At 53.6% G+C, this 14,559-nt stretch overlaps 3 protein-coding genes across 3 annotated transcripts, besides 1 other annotated feature; 2 read left to right on the forward strand and 1 right to left on the reverse strand.

Moving 5' to 3' along the window:
- Nucleotides 1-424: 424 nt before the first annotated feature.
- Nucleotides 425-10,340, reverse strand: CLUP02_13102 (immunoglobulin I-set domain-containing protein; the record flags this gene model as incomplete). Its single annotated transcript, XM_049292048.1, has 25 exons — nt 425-646; nt 706-865; nt 959-1,005; nt 1,229-2,385; nt 2,446-3,746; nt 3,802-4,235; nt 4,330-4,676; nt 4,760-4,833; nt 4,914-5,323; nt 5,391-5,452; nt 5,524-5,665; nt 5,703-5,779; nt 5,851-5,908; nt 5,969-7,696; nt 7,789-7,900; nt 7,955-8,043; nt 8,112-8,228; nt 8,328-8,822; nt 8,885-9,252; nt 9,314-9,412; nt 9,472-9,822; nt 9,873-9,960; nt 10,038-10,101; nt 10,142-10,258; nt 10,306-10,340. 25 exons carry the CDS (start codon nt 10,338-10,340, stop codon nt 425-427), a joined length of 8,154 nt encoding a protein of 2,717 aa, XP_049149194.1.
- Nucleotides 10,341-10,393: 53 nt separating this feature from the next.
- On the forward strand, nt 10,394-12,107 carry CLUP02_13103 (uncharacterized protein; the record flags this gene model as incomplete). Its single annotated transcript, XM_049292049.1, has 5 exons — nt 10,394-10,862; nt 10,922-11,498; nt 11,552-11,635; nt 11,717-11,771; nt 11,802-12,107. The coding sequence occupies 5 exons, from the start codon at nt 10,394-10,396 to the stop codon at nt 12,105-12,107; spliced, it is 1,491 nt and encodes a 496-aa protein (XP_049149195.1).
- Nucleotides 12,108-12,658: 551 nt separating this feature from the next.
- Nucleotides 12,659-13,542, forward strand: CLUP02_13104 (uncharacterized protein; the record flags this gene model as incomplete). The annotated part of the gene is made up of 2 exons (XM_049292050.1): nt 12,659-13,400; nt 13,481-13,542. The coding sequence occupies 2 exons, from the start codon at nt 12,659-12,661 to the stop codon at nt 13,540-13,542; spliced, it is 804 nt and encodes a 267-aa protein (XP_049149196.1).
- A 114-nt stretch (nt 13,543-13,656) lies between these two features.
- Nucleotides 13,657-13,728: a sequence feature (Short protein (CLUP02_13105, UQC87588.1) was converted to a misc_feature.).
- Nucleotides 13,729-14,559: the final 831 nt, after the last annotated feature.

Raw genomic sequence — 14,559 nt, forward strand, 5'->3', positions numbered from 1 at the left:
GGGTGTTTTCTTGTGCGAAGAAAAGAAGTGACTCGGATCAGTCCCGTTTGCCGGCTTCGAGGAGACTGTCGAGCAAGTCGCGAAAGAGAGCTCTTCGAGTCCGAGTTCACGTCCAAGTCAAGTGGTGCAGCAAACGGGGGTGTAAATCAAGAAATAAACAAAGCCGCTTTGCAGCGCGGGCCGAGCATGTGCAGTACGAAAGAGTATTGGGGAAGAATAAGAGAAGAAGCACGAGCTGCTGTGGGGGAAGGGCAGAAGGGGGGGGGGGGGGGGGGGGGGGGGGGGGGGGGGGGGGGGGGGGGGGGGGGGGGGGGGGGGGGGGGGGGGGGGGGGGGGGGGGGGGGGGAGGGGGGGAGGGGGGAGGGAGGGGGGGGGAGGGGGGGGGGGGGGGGGGGGGGGGGGGGGGGGGGGGGGGGGGGGGAGGTTAGTGAGGGTGAGGGTGAGAGCGAGGTGGTGATGGAATGGAAGGAAGGAAGGAAGGAAGGAGAGAGCTGCAGTTGGATAAGAGATTAGGAGATGAGGAGTGACGGTAGGTGGTCGTGAAATGTCTTGATTTGAAGGGTCCCTCTGTTTCTGTCTGTCTGTCTGTCTGAGCTGTGCTGGGCCGGGCTGGGCTGGGCGGATCTGAGCTGACGGTGTGCGCACTCTGGGCTGTGTGCGTGCTGTTTGGCCGTGTGCTGTGACTGACGTTTGTTGTTTTCCCACCCGCCAGCTGCCGCCGTTGCCCCCGACGACCGGGAGCCTTTTTAGCGAGGCAAAAGCGGATCCGCTAACCCCAATCCCCCTGCCGAACCCACCACCATCAGTGAGCAGACGAATGATAATGGATGTTGTCGCCTGAGCCACATCTGATAACAACGGGGCACTGTGGGACTCACGTGGCTGATGTGAGCTGTGGCTGGTGTCAAATCCACTAGCCACAAACAATAATAAAAAAACATCACCGCAGTGGGAGGACAAAGAAAGGCAAAGAAACGCTCCAAGGACCAGAACTACGGGTACACACTGAAACATGTCAGGAGTGAAGGGTTGGGCGAAGATGGGAAAAGCCGGGATAAATTTGAATCCATTTCAAACTTCAAAGTTAATCAGACACCAACCCGTTGTGGTTTTAATCGTTCCATTAGGTACTTTCTTATTGTTCACTTTATTTCTCACCTTACTTACATAAACACCCAATACTCTAGGCTCAAGCATGTGACTACTTCTAGTCCGCAGTTCCTCCAACAATTCCCGGTGTCTCTGTAAAGGCGGTCCGCTTGACGGCGCCCTGCTCATCGCGTCCAAGCAAAAAACTCTCGGGAGGTCCCAAGTACGACTTTCTCACACCACCAAGGTCAACCACAACTTTTTGCACGATAATGTTCGGCAGAAGCGCCCACACGCGAAGCGTATACGCGCCCTCCTGCGTCACGTTAAAAGACGTTGTCGTATAGTTGCCGGTGAGTCCCCAGACCGCATCCCCCACGGCATAGCCCCATCCATCCGGCATGTTCTGCCCCTGCGTCTTGCCCACCGGTTGCACTGTCTTGGGCTGCGGTGCACTTCCACCGGTCGGGTACAGCGAGATGCCATACTCGAGAGGGTTGCCATCCCCGAGATAGTTGGATGTGGGTGAGATGTACAGCGTGACGTTGGCTTTGCTGGTGTTGCTGAAGAGGTACATTTGGTACTCCAGCGCCGGTCCCTCACCCAGCTTGACCTTCTCCGACTCGGGCGGATACAGTCCAATCCCACCCAACGTGCGCCCGTAATTCTCATACAAGTGATACTCGAGTTTGCTGCTGCTGTTGCTCGACCCGGTAGAGTTGCTGGGCTCAATGATGTTCTGGTAGTGCGGTCCTTCGATGGAAACATGTCCATCAGACTCAACAAAACCCTTGGTGAAGTTGGACGGCACGGCCCGGTTGAAAACAGGCACGATGACTCTCTGTCCTGATCCAGCGTACTTCTCTTTGCCTTTGCACGGCGTCGTAACATTGATGTACACTTGCGTCGCGTTGGGAGCTGTCGGCGCATTCTCCCAGTCGATCGAGATCCAGACACGACTGTCCGTACCATTGTTGCCGCCAACCGTGCCATTATACTGGGAGAGCTTGACCCAGGGCTGCCAAGGGCTGGCCGTCCAAGGGCATGCAGTATTGCCACGGGTAAAAACCTCAAAGTAGCGCGAGATAGCCCCGTAGGGATCCAGTGGGGGCACGGCGAGGTCGTTGGCGGAGTTGGTGTGCCACTTGTCGTCACCTTGAACGCTGGCGTTGGACCCCTCGACGCCGACACCAATCTGGCCACCCAGAGATGGGAAGGCTGTCTGAACATAGCGCATATCTGGGAGCGTGTTACGCATGGGCTGTTGCCAGTAACCATCATATCCGAGGTGGGTTTCTGTTGCGCGTCATATTAGCACCCTTCACAACAGAAAGAGCTTTTGGTTCTTCAACTCACGATCAAGCATATGCTGCCACTTTCCGTCGATCAGTTCATCCCATCGGATAGTCAGCTCGGCGTCCGCATCGAGTAATTTCCTGGACTCGTCAATGATATCGTTTGCCAGGTTGCGCTTCTGTCCTGCAAACAGCTGGTTCTTCGCACCGTTGATCTGGATCTTGTGCAGGATCTCGCCAGCCGAAATGGGATGCAAAATCATCTCGAAGAAAGCCGCCTGATATTCCTCAGCGAGGGCATCGTAGACGGCTTGAGCTTGCTCGCGGAGGGTGGCCCACTGGCCCAGAACCGCGTCTGCCTCGTTGTAGTTGATGACTGAGTATGTGTTTGGCTCAACCAATTCGTACTTTCTGCGAGCAGCGTACATGCCATACCGCGTCAAAATGTCCGTGATGTTGCCCGCGTGGTCGCCGCCAAACTCTCTGGTTGCCCAAGCCTCGAGCCACTTGCCAGTGCCGTCAACCCCCCACTTCTCGGTGTCATAGGCGAGGTCGAAGAAGTGACTGATGGGAATCTCGAGCGGCTTCAAGTCACCGACGTTGACAATCCAGATCCTGCGCGCATTCCGGGCATACGCCAAAGACATCTGCTCCGCCGTCTTCTCCAGCTGAATCGTGTTGATCCACTTGTAGTCGCGCGGGTCACCGACATAGTCAAAGTGGTAGTAGACACCGGCACCGCCGCTCCGGTCAGTCTCGTTTACCAGTGGTAGCCTTCGGACATTGCCCCAGTTGTCGTCAGCCCACAGTAGAGTGATGTCCTCGGGCACGACGAGGCCCTTTTCTTGGTACGACTGGACCTCTTTGTAAAGGCACCACAATGACGGAACCTCCGAGGCACTGTCGATTTCAAGTCCCTCTTCGATAATGGATCGCTGATTGGCCACGAGCTCCTCCAGCATCTTGACGATGCCTTCGACTCCCAAGTTGCCCTCGATAGCGGTATCACCCGTGCCGCGCATGGCCATCGTCCACAGGCTGTTGCGAGCGTAGGGCTTGGCACGCTGCACGCCGTAGCGGAAGTAGTCGTCAATGGTCTTGTTGTTGAGGTTATAGGCCCATTGGCCCTGGTAGAATGTTCTAAACTCGTTTTGAGCGCGCATTAGAGGCTCGGTATGAGAGCCACCGAGAACGACTTCGTATGCGTCGAGGAGGGGTTGGTTTAGCGGGTCGTCGACGTAGACCATGCTTCCCCAGAGCGTAGGCCAGAGGTAGTTGGCACGGAGACGCAGGAGAAGCTCGCTGACGAGACTGTAGAAGTGGTAGTTGTACCCTGCGGCATTATTCCAGGTGTCGTTCCATCTGGTTCTTTGGGCATGTTAGCCTTTTTCTCCCCAAGAGAATGGAACTGACTTACGAAACCCAGCTGGAGAGACCAGGCTGCTCGTCGTTGATGAAGAAACCACGGTACTTGACCGCAGGAGATCCTTGGACCTTACGTTCGGGCAGAGCGTAGATCTCAGTCGCTTTCTTGGACGGCACATCGGCCCAGAAGTACCATGGGCTGACTCCAATCTGCTCGCTGACGCCGTAGATGCCGTAGATGGTGCCTCGAGGGTCACTACCGGCAATGACAAGGGCCCGGGAGCATCCCGGAATGGGCTCGTCGATCAGTTGGCTGACGAATGACTCCCACTGTCCTTCAACCTCACTCGTATTGAGTTTCTGGGCCTTGATGAGGCTGTCAATGACCTTTGAATGACCAATTGTGCCGGCGATGACAACGGTGCGATCGGGGGCTGGATTGGTGTAGTTGGGACCGGAAAATGACTGTTCGTCTAGAACTCGGTACTGTGGACAACGATTAGCGACCTTCCTCTCTTTAAGAAAACGCTTTCTAGAGCCACTCAGACCACTTGGACTGCGGCACAGGAAGGAGACTCACAACGGTGTTATTGGTGACATCCACTGGCGAGAAGGTGTACAGAGCAGGCTTGGAGCTGTTTCCGCCATTGCTGAGCGTGTAATTTGTGCCGGTGACCCGACCAAAATCCAAGGCTAGGTCGCCTGCTGCCCGAATGACGCCCCAGTAATCATCGTCTGATACCAGAATTTGGCCTGTCCCGACATCTCCTCCGGCAATCTGGAAGCTGCCTGAAGCACTCTCGAATGAGACGATCGGTTGCTGTCCCAATGCCGAGATCAAAGGTGCCAGGCTCGATAGGACCACAAGGGAGATTGACTTGAGGTTGACGAACACCATGACTGCGGGCTTGTGAAGCTCACGCTCCACTTGTACAAGAACAATGTCACGGACAGACAGGAACCAGCATCATTGAGAGGGAAGGGCTACCGCTTTTGTTAAATACACAAACGAGCATCCAATAGCGCGCGCAAGTGCTTCAGTCCTCGGATCAGGAACGGTTGGAGACCCCAGACCAGGATGACGCTTCCATGGGGAAATCAGATTGAACAGGCATGGCAAGGTGGGATCGACTGATGGTACGGGGCATGAACGAAAGAACGAACGAACGGCACCACAAGCTAGACAAACATGGAGAACCACCAATAATGGCACGAGAACCGCCTTCATGGACGGCCGGGGACGGATGACACCAGCCAAGATGGGATGACGGTTCCTGGCCGACGGGTAAAAGGGACCACTTCCTGGGTCTCCATGACAGGCCGGAGCAGAGGCCGACGAGGTTACGAGGCATGCTCAGTAGAGAAGAGATGGTCATCCTCGATACGGGCGAGGGACACCCCAGCCTCCAAAATGCTTGAGTCGAGCTTTCCCCGCAGCGCGGCGCGGCCGGGTCCTCGAAGCGAGCGGCTTCCAAGACTCTTTTACCCCACGCCCGGCTTTGTTCGGCCACAACTTGCTCAAGAGCCGGTGCCATGTTACGGTAGTAGGCTTCTCTTGAGTACTCTGGAAGACCCTTTGCTTCTTCTTCTTCTTCAAGTAAGTTTATTACACGCCAGATTGACCAGATTTTCTCAACTTACAATACCAAACAGGTCAGACTTCGGAGACATTGAACTAAACGCAGACAAGATAGAAGAATTGCCTACCCCAAAAAGCAATCAGCCAGCTAGTTGCGTGTAATTTGGAGATTTCTTGATCCGCGCGTGATCTCACGGCAAAAGTCACTGCGGGGAACAACCAGTTGTGACATTGGAAGTGGAGAGTTGCATTTAGCCGCAAAGTGAACATGATCCCGGCCGCCACCAAAAAAACTCGCCTTGTTAGCAACTTTGGTCCCCCAGATTACCCGGCCACCCTAGTCTTGTTAAACAAAGTGGCAAGGAAGCCATCACCATGAGTAGCCCGACCGCTTGGGTTCGTGATGTGAATTGGAAAACTTCGGCACGTCTTGCCGTCCCCACACGAACAACTGTTCATGTCTACGGAGTACTGCGTACCTACACGCATGTAAGGTACTTGCTCAAAAGCGTCACCACTCACGCAATCCCGGCCGTCTCATATCGAGCGGGAAGAGGAGCATGGAAGCAACAACATCATACTTTTGATCCTGTTCAGCAAATACCTAATCTGCCTGGTTCACGCCAGATCGATAATGGACCTTGAAGATGTACGCAGAAGACGAACCTCGAGAGAAGGAAACCTCGTCAATCTTTCTGGGTTCCGCCTCGATCCAGATACGATGTGTGATGACAGTCCCGTACTGAATAATGGTTGCAGACTTGGGCATCAAATTCGACTTGTACAGGCCTGATTGATCCGTGAATCGACACATCATGTAGTCGCGAATCTCCGACAGTCTCTCCTCAGCCTTAACGCCAGGGATCACCTGTGCGTATCTCATCAGCAGCTCCGATTCGGTCCCTTCGACCGAGAGCTCGTCAAAAAGTGCCGCCCACGGTCGACAACGCGAGCCATCCCACTGAAGGCCACAGATGATGCCCAGGGTAACCTTCTGTAATGGAAATCCGAATTGGATCTTGAAACAATGCGTCCCAGCGAAATTGTCGAGCCCGTGGCAGTCAAAGACAAAGTCTGCGACGGAGGATCGCACGCATGCCTCCACGGGGTTCGCTGTCTTGGAGATAATCAAGTTTTTCAGCTGCGAGTCGTACTCGAATCCGATCTTGGCTCCCATGAAGGACGCCAGCCGCGTCGTTTCGTGATCGTATAGCGTCTTGCGGATGCAGGCATCAAATGTGTCCAGCGTGGCATTAGACCATTGTAATCTCGAGTTGTATGCATACACCTGATCTGGAACCGCTCTAACAAACGTCGTTCCGACCTTGAGTAGCCAGATTGCAAGCCACTTGGGGGTCCCTTGCGTTCTGACACTGGTTTCGAGACAATCAAGACTCAATGCGTAGAACGCGTCAGCATCGTTCGCCGCTTCCGCAGCGTCATTCGCCGGCAGCCTGAGCTTTTGGGCCTTGACTTGGAGACCGTTGTTGGTGAGGGTAAAGTCGTTCCTGAACTGAAATCGATCTCGGTGTCTCATGAGGGTAGAGCAGTATGTAAAGTCTGCTGGAGACTCTGCGAATACACCACTGAGCCCTGGAGCTGAAGCCGCTTGGTAGTCGATCTTTTTCTGCCACGCAAAAAGGCTCAAGTCGTTGGTCTCATTGGCGATGTGTTCTTGAAGTCTTTGAAATGCTTTTGATCCCTCGCCATATAGCAATGGCATATTGATATCAAAAATACCAAGGAGGCAATAGGCAATGTCCTCGACTCTTGTGGTTTTGCGGCCGGCGGCCCAGGACATGCGACGTGCTACCGGGAGCGTTTGTAGGTCTGAATTGTCTTGTAAAATGCTCACGTCAACTCGTGTGATCTCCTGAATGATAGTTATGAGGTCACTTTTCTCGCCTACGAGGTTCCATTTCTTGTCGTAAAACTCGATTTGCTTTGAGGCTATCAGCTCTTGGAGAGTCCAGCCCCGAGAAAACCAGCGGCACTTGGGTAATTTGTCTCTGAGGTAATCGTAACGATATGTGCCCCTAAGCCCTTCAGGTATTGGACTTAGGTCTGCTAGGTAGACGTAACATATTTCGGCCGATTGATACCAGGAGTACATGGAGTTGATGGCTTCTGTCAACTCGGCGCTGCTGCTTTTGTCAATGCAGCATGTGTCGACCCATGCGTACTTGAATTTGGAGCGGGCAAGCTTGCAGGTCATCCTGATTTTGTTCCATCCTGTTCTCGTCTTTGCACTGTTTAGATTCGACATGTGGTGAAATTCGACCTCTTGGTTGCCCCAGGTGTGGGAGAGAATGGCGTACGAGCGTGTGCCATTCTGTCGATGATCCGCAACGCGATGCAGTGTTGTTTTCTGTGTGTCGATCAGCCACATGGCCAAGGCTGTGCACCAAAGGCCCAGAGTAGTACGAGAGGAATGCCCCAATGCTAGTAAGTATGTTGAACGTTCTGAGAAGGATGGATCATGCGTCGTTTGTGCGATCTCGTCAAGCAAGGTAAGCAAGGCTGGCAACTAAGTCCAGATACGGACGCGTGACCACCTATCACGTCGCGGCCCCTCATCTCCTGCATTCTCATGCATGACTTAGGACCAATACAGATGCCGGTTCACATATCAGAGGTTATCCCAGCTTCTTCATCCGCAGCTCCAGAGACAGCAATTCGGGTCACTATGAAACGACGATCGTTGAAATGCAGGACCTGTCAATTTGTTCAGCGTCACGGCCTGCGATGAGTACAGTGACGGAAATTTTCAGTGCATTCCTTACAATTTTTATGTACATCCCAAAACCAGCTACGCCATTGAAACTCCGCTCAGGAGGGTTGCCGTTGTCGTCCCGAGTCTCGAAAATCGTGTCAATCGATGAAAGCCTCTCGCAGTGACACTTGCCATGATTGGGATGCATCCGTGTCGCAACATCCCCATGCGCCGCCATCCAAATAGTTCAATGCCAGTCATTACTTGACTACGATGCTGGGGGCACGTAGGCGTATCTCGGTATTTGCGCCATGCGCTCCTCAGGGCTGACCTCTGTGTCTGCATAGAACATTCTGCCGTTCTTATCCTTCTTCGACTTCTTGTCGCCTGCGGCCTCATCACCGGCTTCATCTTCGGGCTTCTTGGCTGGCTTGATACCGGACTCGGCTCTGCGAATGAGCTCGTCGATTTCGTCTCCGTGTTGTGCCGCTCCAGAAACCAGCTCATCGACAGTGGATGCTCCTGGGAAGCCAGGCGGCGGTGCGCCAGAGCCATTCCAGAACTGGCCGCCATGTTGGGGCGGTCGTTGAGGTAGACCGGGCATCGCTTGAAGGCCACTCGTCGGTCTCGCGGGAAGAGATGATGCAGAGAAACCGCCAAAGTTGCCTTGCGGATAGCCCTGTTGAGGGTAGGCCGGAGCGCCAGGGGCAGCACCAGGCGGGTAGTTCGGATCGGGAGCCGCACCGTAAGGCGCTTGAGGCGGCGGGTACGGAGAGTTGTTCTGTGACAGATGATTAGCCCAAAGCCACACATGTATAACATTTTCGGTGTATGGATACTTACAAATGCACCCGGGCTGGCGCTCGCAGGGGCGCCATTGGCAGGGCTGCCACTAGTAGCGGGAGGATGCCCGGCGGCCAGTCGTGCGCGATGCTCGGCAAGGCGGGCCTTCAACTCTTCGGGAGTCTCAACCTTGAGTTTCTTCCTCGGCTGTTTCGACTGGCCAGGTAAGGGGTTGCCGGTGGCGATCCTGCGGTCCTCTTGGGCCTGGTAGAAGTTCTGGATGATGCGGTTCCTGTGCTGGTCCAAAATATCCTGGGGAATACCCTCCATGCCGAAGATCTCCACATCGAGGCCTTGTCGATTCGGTAGCGCATTCTCGACTTGGGTGAGAGTTTCCTTGTGAACTTGGTTCAGATGGACGGAGAGACCTGCGCGACACGAGACATTAGCTTACGATGCCACAGAGAACAGCGTGCGTGGTGGACTAACCTCCAGCGGTATTGAGTCGGCGACCGCATCTGTCGCACTTGAAGTGCTTGGCTTTCTGATGGGAGATGAGAAGCTTCAGATCTTCAAAATCACGCTCGCCTGCAAACAAGTCAGCACACGCGCTCAAATCCGAGACGCGAAAGGCAATGAATTCATACAGTAATAGCACCAAGGCCGGGAGAGGACGTCCTCGACGTCGGGGTGTCCGCGCTTCTTCTTGCCCATCGCGACGGTTGTTACTTCGGATTTATTCGGAGGCGATGAATGCTGGCGTAATCGCGATTTCGTAGTTGTCTGGTGACGATAGAGCGAGGTGGAATGCGGCGAAGAAGTGTGACGTTCACAGAGAGGTACCGTGGCAGTCTGGCGAAGGGATTGACGCGAGCTGTGCTCGACCAGCAATTCACTGCACCTGCACCGAGCTGAGAGCAATTGGGCGCTGACCCGGATGTAGACTAGTGTCTTTGATGATCTCTCATTGGTTCTATCACTCAAAGACTCCACCCAGTCTGGATGACCCGATAGAAGTATAAACACTGTAAACCCACACAGTACGTACCTCTCGGCCCCGGCTTGGCCCAAACGGCGGCCGAATCGACGATCCTCGCATCAATCAGCTCAGTCATCTTACAACGACAAGCCATGAACTCACCACGCACATCCACCCAAGAGACTTTTCAGTACGACATATGAGACCCTGAGCACCAGTAATTCCAGGTCATACGGTCTCTGCCTTGAGCCTGATTTGAGTTTGGATTGAAATACCACCAACTGAAAACACCTTATTCCTGTGTCAAACCTCGAACTGCCCACTTCCGGAATTCCTACCACTTGAGGAAGACATAGAGAATTCGATGCGGTTTCTTAACAAGATCACGACAAACTTGCCAAATAATCCACGATACGATGTCGCGGCGCATGCCAGATGAGTTCTGGGTGTATATCCTATCACATCTGTCAACCTTCAAATGCCTTAGAGATGCAGCCCTCACTTCTCCAACTTGGCTCCGATGCGCCTCGTCAGCATGTCGGCAGGTGGTCCTGAACGAAATAGGCCACCTTTCACTTCCTTATGCTGTCATGGCGCTGGAGTCCTCCAAATTTGACCCGAAAGACCTGAATCTCGTTGCCGCCTTTAGTGACGAATATCTCAAGAGACGGCCGCGTGTTCCTCCCACCATCAGCTTATCAGATGGCTTCCAACTAGCAGAATTACACCAGTGCGTCGGCCATCTGGGGTCCAAGTTTCGGGACATGGCACTCCATCGTCTCATGAAAGAGCAGTGTAGTCTCGCCAACGACCGTCCTGACTGGCCTGACGCACCTTCTTCCGCTGAGAAGCCAACCGATGCCGAGTCTGCTCGTTTTCACAGAGCCCTCTATCGATTCGAGGTCTACTGCAAGCTTTTCAAAGACCCCGAAGTTGTACGATTCAATCTGGATATCGTAAACTTCCAGAGAGCGCACTTTTTTGATTACCTGTCACTTTGGGAGATTGAACAATTGGTTGCGACAAGGGATTTTCTTGCAGCGGTTGTCATTGGTCCTCGTAAGTTATCCGTCATCTCTCGAACCTACATCATGTTGAATATTGACAATTCTCCATAGCATTGCGTGCGCTCGTGGAGCTTCGTAAGATCGAGGCTCTGCAGACACACCATTGCGGCCCTAGAAATGGCGCTCAAGTTGTGTACTGGACCGCTCCAATCTTACCTCCCAATTTGGAGCGCGGCGATTGCCACATCAACCAGAACCAGGCTCGACTGCTATGCTTTGGGATCAAGTTTCTCTACAGGGTGTCAACATCACCGCCAACTCAGTTCTACCAGCTACTTCTCGCCCTCCCGCAACAGCCACGGTACGCCAGTTACAACCGGGTTGGCGAGATTTACTCATGGTTCACGGATGCTGTTGACAGATGCGTCGAAATGAGCAACTTGGAACTCCCGATCAGGAAAGCTCTGTCATCCTATACTCCGGACGAGTACAAAGAGCATGTCCGACAGTCACTGATAAGCGAGGACACCGATAAGGGCCCAGAAGAAGCCTGGTATTGGGCATATCAATCTTTTCCAGGGTCAACCTGCAATGATCCTCGGATGACGAACTGTCGTCTCTTTGGCTTGTTCTTCTGGGACTCTGCTCGGCTCAACACCATCAACTTCTTCACCCGGGTCGATGTTTGGTGGTGGCGGTGGGAAGGGGCCCGGCAACCAGACTTCGACTGGGAAATCGAAGCGACGGTTCCTCCGGCATCCTTTTGGTGACGGCAGCCTCGTGTATGCTTCCCACGACCATTGACATTCTCGAGCTGCAAGGGGGGTGCGCATTAGGTCAGCGTAGGGTCACATGACTGGTGTGCCACGGTCAGTCCAGCCAGGCTTGACCTCTCGCAAGAAACAGGCCTCTCGTGATATACACGGGCGGGCATTACACTCTTGCGCCTGCTAAAAGAAACGTCTGAATATCTGAGCCACAAGCTTGCAAGTGGGGATGCGCTCAAAATGGGACATCGATACAAAGGCCATCGCTATCAGAAGCCAAGGAAGCTGGGTCAACGACCGAGAGAAGAAAGGCAGAAAAGAGAAGGCGACTGGATCTTGAACGATTCAAAGGCTCCGGACGATTGACAGAAACATCGACTTCGACTGTAAGACGGAGTGAAACAACGAGAGACTCTGGAAAGGCAAAGAAGGAAGAAGGAAATCAAGACATGCGTCCAACATTGCCTACCATCGTCCAGAGGGCTCAACGATATCCAGCAACCTCACGCCGGCTTCATGAGACTTTGTGAGCCATTGCACATCTCAATGAGATCAACGACGAGGAATATGGGAGAAGGCATCCAGCTTGGATGTTAGAAGGAAGAGGATCGGTCTAGTGCGGGCCCGGGCTCCGTGTCGGGGTCGGTGGCACGCAACGGGGGAAGTGGAATACTGCCCCCTGATTGGCCACTTGGAGGAGAGAGAGCAGGACGGGGGAGCACTCACCATATAAAGCCCTCGAGCTTCCCACCACCCTCCATCTCGCATCCCATCCTCCTCCCCTCTTCTTTCTTCCGTGTTATCAGAGAAACTTCTCCAATGGCCCAAATTCCCCCTTGACTTTCGCTTTCCATCCTAGACAGGTTCCTATATCTTGGCAGAGCCCATCTCAGCCCTCTCATACTTGCCTTGGCACACACTTCCTCTGCACCGCCCCGAAGGAGATATTACAGGCCGTCATCCTCCATCATATTTCCTCATCAACTGACACACTCCATCACTCAAAAGCTTCCTCATTCATCGCCAGTTCCATCAAAAGTATCTCCGGTCCTGGTCTACAAGGCCTCGTTAAGATAGCACCATGGCTTTCTTGCCTCTCGACTTTGATACTAACCCAGACTTCACCACTGTGCCACGATCCAAGTCTCCAATGACACCAGGACGTCAGATGTGCTCAGTAATGGTGCCATCGCAGGAGAGCGCTTCCCCTCACGGTTACAGACACAGAGATGCCCTTGCCGGGCCACGTGATCGACGTTCTCCAGCGTCCCCGACACAGACGTCGATGCGGGCGTATCGCCCTGCCGACTACAGAGGCAGCGTCGTGTCCAATCCTCTAAGTGATGAGCAGCTGTACATCATACCGCCGTCTCCGCGCCCAAGGCACCAGCCTTGGTCATACCGACGAAGCCCTGGACCCGTCTCGCAGAGACGGAGACGCAGCCCGGATCATGACAGCCTTGTTGCAATGGGATCATGGACTAGCCCAAGCACCCACAATGAAGAGCCATGTACAAGATCCGGACGTGAAAAAGGCAGCAGCAGCAGCTTCCACGACGGCGACTTTTCAGCCAAGTATGCGCCATACGATGACTTCATCCTCTTCCCCGATGATGCTGGAGAATACATTCACGAGGACTTCACAGTCCCCGCCCACTCATCGTCAGCGCTTGGGGCTCCCCGCATTACCAGGCTCCGCACACCAGACCTGGCGCCGCTGTCGACAGATGTTCAATTCTTCCCCTGCCTCGGCGATGAATCTGAGCGAGACAGGATTAACGAGGCCTGGTACATTGCCGGTCGGGAGAGGGTTGAGTCTCAATGTCAGTGCTCTTTTCACAAGCTCAAGATGACACATCGTGATGTACTGTTTCGTGAAGCTCAAATGCTGACTTTGACGCAGTGGATGATGCCTTGGCTTACATGATGGCTGTAGAGGGACGCAGTCGCACGCGGAGAGGGTGAGAGCCACCCAGGAGGGATCCTTGGATCATTTCGTGATGAAATCAGACGCGATCGTCGTCTTTTTGATTAAGATTGGTCGAGGTGGCTGGTCCATGTATGGCTGTTTCTGAATTGATGTCCTGGTGTATGGCGTTGGGGCAAGGCGTTCGTCCAGATGGAATGGACAGGTTGACAGGCAACCCATAATCTGTGATGTTTTCTACAATCAAAAGGGAACTCTCAGTGAATCTGACTCTTGTCTTCTTGAACCGAGGTATTTGTGTTTGAAGTGGTTGAAGCCATCGTCAATCAAGATGTAGAGAATCCTGGTGTTACAAGACAACGACAGGGAGGCCGCCGGATCTCAGCAGGCACAGTAAGGCAAGGCAAGGCCATGAAGGTATAAGTGAGATTCAAAATGAAAAGCACGTGTCGTGCCTGTAGTCCTTGTCCATCAACGAGAACGGGAATGAAAGTGGGAGCCAAAGTGAAGACGAAAACCTCGCAGAACCACTTACACGGGCTGGACCCGAAGAACGACGAGTTCGGGGGAGGACGAAGGGACGTGGGGACGTAAAAGTTGGGGGGAGGGAGTGACGTTGAGTGAGAGCGGCCGGGGGACCCTGCAGAGGCCTTACGTAAGATACCTGCTGACTAACAAGGTTTTTGCTCACCGAAGGCACCCGTACTCACCGAGTTGCCTTCACCTTGCTGGTGCGGACCTTGGGAGCAGGACGATGCCTCACGATACTCGATATGCTAATGTACCGGCATCTAAGAAATCAAGACAGAAGAACACGTTCCCCAGTAGAATAGACATTGAGGAATCTTTTAATAACATACACTTGCAAAAAAGATCAATATTGAGCGAATGGAGATTTTTTCGATTATTTTAGCACTCTTCGCAAAAGAAGATATCGTAGTTCATGCTCACGAACCAACTACTTGCCCATTGTGACTCTGAGTTAATCGAAAGATCGTAACCATTTCGAACATTTGGTTCGCGATTGGACGATAGTCTGGAGGATCCATGACTTG

This window comes from Colletotrichum lupini, chromosome 7 (genome assembly GCF_023278565.1).
Source record: "Colletotrichum lupini chromosome 7, complete sequence".
In the NCBI taxonomy this organism is placed as follows: Eukaryota; Fungi; Ascomycota; class Sordariomycetes; order Glomerellales; family Glomerellaceae; genus Colletotrichum; species Colletotrichum lupini.